This window comes from Pundamilia nyererei, unplaced genomic scaffold, assembly GCF_000239375.1.
Source record: "Pundamilia nyererei isolate P.nyererei 1_Seehausen unplaced genomic scaffold, PunNye1.0 scaffold00001, whole genome shotgun sequence".
In the NCBI taxonomy this organism is placed as follows: Eukaryota; Metazoa; Chordata; class Actinopteri; order Cichliformes; family Cichlidae; genus Pundamilia; species Pundamilia nyererei.
This window is the reverse complement of record NW_005187402.1, coordinates 10,002,267-10,008,485: the sequence shown is the minus strand read 5'-3', so window position 1 is coordinate 10,008,485 and position 6,219 is coordinate 10,002,267. Positions and strand designations below refer to the sequence as shown.

The window sequence follows — 6,219 nt, the reverse complement described above, 5'->3', positions numbered from 1 at the left end:
TGACACAATCAGGTTCAGCTTCACCGGGGAGCTCAGCGTGATTTTCCATCAAATATGTTTACAGCGAGGAGGGGGGTGGCTTTGGGTGTAGCATTAAGGGAGTGCGGCAGACTCACCCTCTCACCCGTCCCAGTCAGCTCTGGCTGGGTTTGGCTTGGCTGGCACACCGACTTTCACAGTGGCGCAGCTGTGAATCCACACACACACACATAGTAACAAACACGGTCTTGGAACAACAACACGCACACACCAGATTCCACAGAACAGAGGTCTGTGCATTACTAATTATGCCAGTGACATGGAAACACAACAAAGTAGAAAGCATCTGCCTTTCATCCACCCCCCCTTACATGACAACACTAATGCCCTTTTTTGAAAAAGAGAAAGAGAGGGAGAGAGGGCCAATTTAGCACAAACCATCTGTCTTCTGTAGTGAGATAATACATCTGTTATACTGAGCGGGCAACAGTCGTGTAGAGCTGCTTTTTTAGCGATGCATGGAGGAACAAGGTTACATGTCACATTACATCAGTTTTTACACCAATTTGCCTTTTGAGATAGTTTTTCTTTTTACTCCCAGCAGCTTCACACATGCAGAGTCCTATTCAAACGTAAAACGTAGTTCCCCTTTTTTTCTCATAAACAAACAGCAACTACAAAACACTCAAAGATGATGCTCTCTCAGCCTCGCTGTTTTTTTGTCCTCTATTTTCCAGAGCTTAGTGACAGAAATCTTTGGTTGATAATTTGGTTTTCTGTGCATTTTCATCTGCATTTTTTGCCTGATTTTTTTGATATTCACCAGTTATTTCCTCACTTTCCTAAGCTTAAAACCCAGAAATTAGCTTCACACTAGAACAAAATCCTGCTTTAAATAATAAATATTCAGTGTTTTGCACCATTAAATATTCACCAGCATCCATTTAAGTGGTCAGCCAGTGCACGCAGAGTGCACTCGCTTTTGCTGCGTGACGGGGGAGGATGCAGCGAGAGGTCGTGGCACGGATGGCTGCATGGATGGCTCGTTCTCTTTCTTGTCCTTTATTTTCTTTCTCTTCGTGGTGTCAGCCAGAGGGCCACAGTCGAGTCTGCAGAGTGCCTCCATATCTATGGCTCTCTGCGTTAATGCCCCCCCGAGGCCCGGGTTAAGCTTAGCCCCGCTCAAACCCCAGCCAAGCCCATCACAGCCAGCCTAGACCACCGCCACGGCCTCTCACTCCAACTCCTCCACTCCATCCATTATGCAGCCAATAGTCCCAGCTGCAGCACTCTCGACTCTCTTTTCACCCCCTACATTTGCTCCTCTCATATGCCTACTCATTCCCCGTGCTGGGCTCAGTTGTTCATTCGCTCATGCAGACACTCAATCAGCCATGCAGCTCAGACAGTCAGTAATCAGGCTCTCATTCATGCAGGACACATAAAACTGCCACCCATGTACTCTGTTGTTGAAGTGATAGACTGAATTGAGTTTTAATTGAATTTAGATACATCTTCATAATTGCTGACAATCATTACACAAGATATTTACAGTCATTATGAAATATTACAATTGGAATTTACAGAAACTTTGTACAAAATATGCCTGACTTCAATGCCTGGATAGTGGGGTCCTTGTTAAGCCGTTTCCGGAGAGCAAAACATTGACCCAAAAGTCACTGGTGTCTGGAAGTGCTTTAGTTTCAGCAAGTAGATGCTTTTAAGAGTCCATTAAAAAGAAAAAAAGAGAGAAAATCCCAAAAGGTACAGAGTCAGCAAAGTTGTGAATTGTGTTTTCTTTTTCTTTCTTTTTTTAATCCTCAGTTAAATTGCTCTTTTCTTTTTTCGTTATCTTTTTATTTTCTCGACTGAATGGAACATTTGATCTGTAATTCAACTGCAAAAACAACAACGAAGACCCATTTAAATAGAATAAATCCGTAATATTTACACAATAATGTGAGTACTGGTTTATAAAAATGAATCATCTGTTTTTCTTTAAATATGACTTTATGTTTATCTACATTTTTTTCAAAACAGAAACCTATAAGCACAATGGAACGCATCATACTTCTATCATTCAATTCTACTGATAATGATGGATTGTGGATTGCCATATTTATGCAGCAAGTCTGGTTGCAATGAAACTCAGCTCAAAGTCCCCACAGCAGCCTAGGTTGCGTTGAAGCCGTTTCAAGCCTCTCGAGCTCCTTGCGTGATGGCGGAAAGTTTAGGGAGTCAAGTTAAGTCAAACAAAACAAACGAGAAAAAGAAAAGAAGAAGAAATAAACACGCGTGGTGAAATGGATTCGATTCCATCAGCAAAAGCGAAAACAGAAACTTGGCTGAAGCTTCAGTGTCCACTCTTCTTTCGGCACACAGCAAGCTTTTCCTGTTGAGCGTTGCCACCACGAAAGCCCCACATAGACATCCAGAGAAGAGCACGCCCCCTGCTGTCCACCTGTTCCCATCCAGCGACGCTCAAAACAATCCACCCAGGTGAGTCGTGCTAAGCCAAAGCTGCAAACGTTAGCTGACAGGACAACCTCTACTAGCACAACTAAAAATGCTTTGCACTCCATCATCATCATCATCATCATCGTGAGATGCAAATGAAATCAAACATAAGCATGCTTTTAAAGGATGTTTTTGATATACAATAATTATAGGAAAATAGACTATCCAAGGATGACTCCTTTAAAATCATTTATAAAGCTTTCCTGGATGCAGACAGCTCGGCTACGAAGTAAATAGATACTAAACAAAAGAAATCCTTAAAAGTATATGCAAACACAAGCATAAATATTTGATCCACAGAGAGTAAGCTACGAATGACAAATATTAGTGATATATTGAAATTCTGGAACAGGCACCGTTTCTGTCTTTTTAAAACTCTCTCTTCTTTTCTCAAGAGCTTGACAGTCGATTTGAAGGTGTTTCCCAAATCCTAAAAGAGTCACTGCCGACTGAAGTGTTGGGTGCTGCTGCAGTCCGTCTAAAAGTCTTTTGTATCTCCGTATTTTCTCTAAAACGAACCACCTAAAAAAAGTCGGTGCACTGTTCATCTCACATTCTCTCTCTCACACACATCCTCTCTCTCATCTCCTCTTATTTTTTCCCTCCTCCCCTTCTTCCCTCTTTCTTTACATGCCTGCCGCGAGCCGGCTCGGTTTAATGGACGTAGTAAAGCCAGTAGACCACGTTGAAGAAGGAGAAGACAGTGGGGAAGATCATCCTGGACCACTTGTCAATAGAGTTCACGTCAGACAGGTCTGGGATGTTCACCTTGAGCTGGGAAGCCCGTCTCCGTAGGCGCGACTTCTTCTGGGCGTGGCGCTCCAAGGCGCTGTGGCCATAGTTCTGGCGTGCCATGGCTGCCCTGCGGTACTGCAGCGTCGAGCTATCATAGGCCAGCATGGTGTTGCGGGGGTCTCCGGGTGCTCCTAGGCCCCGGGACAGATCCCCGGCGCCGCCCATCTCATTCTTCATCTCCAGGGTGCTGAAGAGGATGTTGTCGTCGGGGGTCATCTGTGTGAAGGTGCAAACAAAACAAAACAAAACAAAACAGGCGCAGCCATGAGAAGTTACTGCCAGGGAGGAAATTTTGGAGCGTTCAGTCTACGTCTAGCAAAATTATAATTGAAGTTGTAATGATAATTATGCAGTTTACTGTGTAAAAACACTGATGGGGTGCTAGAATGGGTAATGCAAATGAGTCAAAAATCGTGTTACTTACAGTGAAGAAAAGATTTTAAGCACTTTAAAAAAAGCTCTAAATAAATCATTGATCATCTGTCGTCATTATCTGAGTGACAATACAACCACAAGACTATGAGATAACACTCCTGGAAAAGCACAACGCACTCCACAAACTTAATTCTCATGGAGAAACCTTCATTGCCATGTCAGAATTTCAACCAGCGTGTGGTTAAAATTCTGTCGATTCACAAGACAAACTGAACAAAAACAGAAAAGAGAAAAGCAAAGGAAAAGGAAAATGTGACAGGAGAAGGTTGAGAGAAACTGTAAAGGACTTTGCAAAGATGGAGGAGAGGCTAAAAGGTTCAGGGCAGGTCAGGAAAGACGTTGTGGGAAGTGAATTCGGATCAACATTTCTTCATCCATAGCCTGACTTCTGAGGAAAAACATCCCAATAATCCAATCCCGTCCTGCTGTAAATGTCAGCCTGATGCATTTTGTTGATTTTTTTTTTAGGGGGTTTAAAGCGAAGCCACTTAGTTGGAGCTTTTCATCAAACTGCAAATGATTTCTTTCTCTTATCTGGAGATGCTTTTTTTTCTCTTTGCTTTTGTTTTCTTTTCAATTGCTTCACTTAGTTTCAAGAGATTAATCAGTCACCTTAGAGATACAGTATTTCGGTCTAGATGATATTATCTTAAGAGGAGCTACTGATGTTTTCATTTCTCTTGTTCTCATTTCCTATTAATTCAGATGTACAGCCCAAGTTAAGATTAAATTAATGCCTGCAGAAATCAAACTGCTAAGCCATGTTTGTCAGGAAAATGCATGAAGAGCAAACCAAGAGAGGGAAAAAAACACAATGGTGGGAGTGATGATCAAGGTTGCCTTAAAAAATCTATAAAAAATCAAAGAAATGCACAAAAAAACTACAGCATTTTCCTCTGATCTGGATTGATTCAGATTGATGACATTGTTAGTTTTGACTTTCAAAACCTCCAGTACCTTATTTCTTTGCTCGCCTAGTCCTAATGCGGCATCGTCCACAAAGATGGGATCCCACATCGAGTCATATGCGTCAATTTCCCTCTGTTTCATTCTGGCATACAGAGCATCATCTCTCTGAACTACATTTCCCACCAGCCACTGCAAGCATACAAAATCAGCACTGTTACTTAGGGGGAAATCGTAGCTTGCCACACTCAGAAGGAAAGGGTGTTTGATTTCTTTTTTCTTATGCTGCCGTTGTTCTTGCTAACTTTAGCAGCTGAATAAAATTTAAAGAGAAGGCTTTGGCACCACAGCCAGTGATTTTTCCGAGGCGCCTTGCCCTTTGGGAGACACAGAAATATGGAGATAAAGTATAAGCCAGTCATTGCTTCTGCATTCACTCTTTCAGATCCTAGCTGAGTAATAAAGTTGATACACAGGGCTAAACCAGTGAGAAATGGAGAGCTAGAGCAGGAGTAAAGAGTGCTGGTAAAGGATATCAAGCATTGATCACAGCATCACATTGACCTTGAAAGGAGAAGAGGTAATTTTCTCGCACAGAAACAAACACGCACATTAACTGACAACACGGATACCTTTGGAGGAGCTCGGCTCGCGCACGTACCTTGTTGGGGTCGGGTCTCAGCTTCTCGTTATTGGCGGTGGCTGCTTTCTCGGCCGCCTTCTTCTGTCGCTGGGGGCCCTGGCCGAAGAAGATGTAGTTGACGAAGGCGTACTCCAGCAGGGCCAGGAAGACAAAGACAAAGCACCCCATCAGGTACATGTCAATAGCCTTCACGTAGGGGATCTTGGGGAGCGTCTCTCGCAAGTGGGTGTTGATGGTGGTCATGGTCAGCACCGTGGTGATCCCTGGACATCAGCAGAGTCACAGTTTCAGAGACAAAAGCCCCGCATGTGATGTTTTGTGTCAGGTGTTAGTGAAGTTTAGTCGCAATATTCAACTGTTATAATGATAATCACTTTTGTGCTTCATCCAGATTTCTGTCTAGAATTTAAAGCTTTAAGAGCTTTAAAATCAAATTTTATTTATTTATTTACGAGTTGCCTTGAGGTGCTTTATACTGTAAGGTAAAGACCATACAATAATACAGAGAAAATCCCAACAGTCAAACTGCCCCCTTTGAGCAAGCACTTGGAAACAGTGGGAAGGAAAAACTCCCTTTTAACAGGAAGAAACCTCCAGTAGCACCAGGCTCAGAGAGGGGCAGCTATCTGCTGCGACTGGTTGGGGGGAGGGAGACAGGACAAAAAACACACTGTAGAGGAGAGCCAGAGATTAATATTAACTAATGATAAAACACAGAGTGGTTTATAAACACATAATGAGTGAGCAACGCAAGAAACAAAGTGCATCATGGGAAGCCCAAAGCAGCCTAGACCTACTGCAGCGTAACTAAGGGAGGATTTAGAGTCACCTGATCCAGCACGAACTACAGAGGGGCAAAAAAGTATTTAGTCAGCCACCGATTGTGCAAGTTCCCCCACTTAAAATGATGACAGAGGTCAGTAATTTGCACCAGAGGTACACTT

General features: G+C 42.9%; 1 protein-coding gene across 2 annotated transcripts in view; it reads right to left on the bottom strand.

Moving 5' to 3' along the window:
• Nucleotides 1-1,438: 1,438 nt before the first annotated feature.
• Nucleotides 1,439-6,219, bottom strand: part of gabrb2a (gamma-aminobutyric acid type A receptor subunit beta2a) — a 33,179-nt gene continuing 28,398 nt past the window's right edge. The window contains exons 8-10 of one of the 2 annotated variants that reach the window (XM_005719788.2): nucleotides 5,294-5,538; nucleotides 4,684-4,824; nucleotides 1,439-3,507 (exon numbers count right to left, since the gene is read on the bottom strand). In XM_005719788.2, the coding sequence (XP_005719845.1) occupies nucleotides 3,151-3,507; nucleotides 4,684-4,824; nucleotides 5,294-5,538 (743 nt within the window). In that variant the 3' untranslated portion in view covers nucleotides 1,439-3,150. The remainder of the gene's footprint in view (nucleotides 3,508-4,683; nucleotides 4,825-5,293; nucleotides 5,539-6,219) is intronic. The other variant, XM_005719789.2, reaches the window with a different exon arrangement.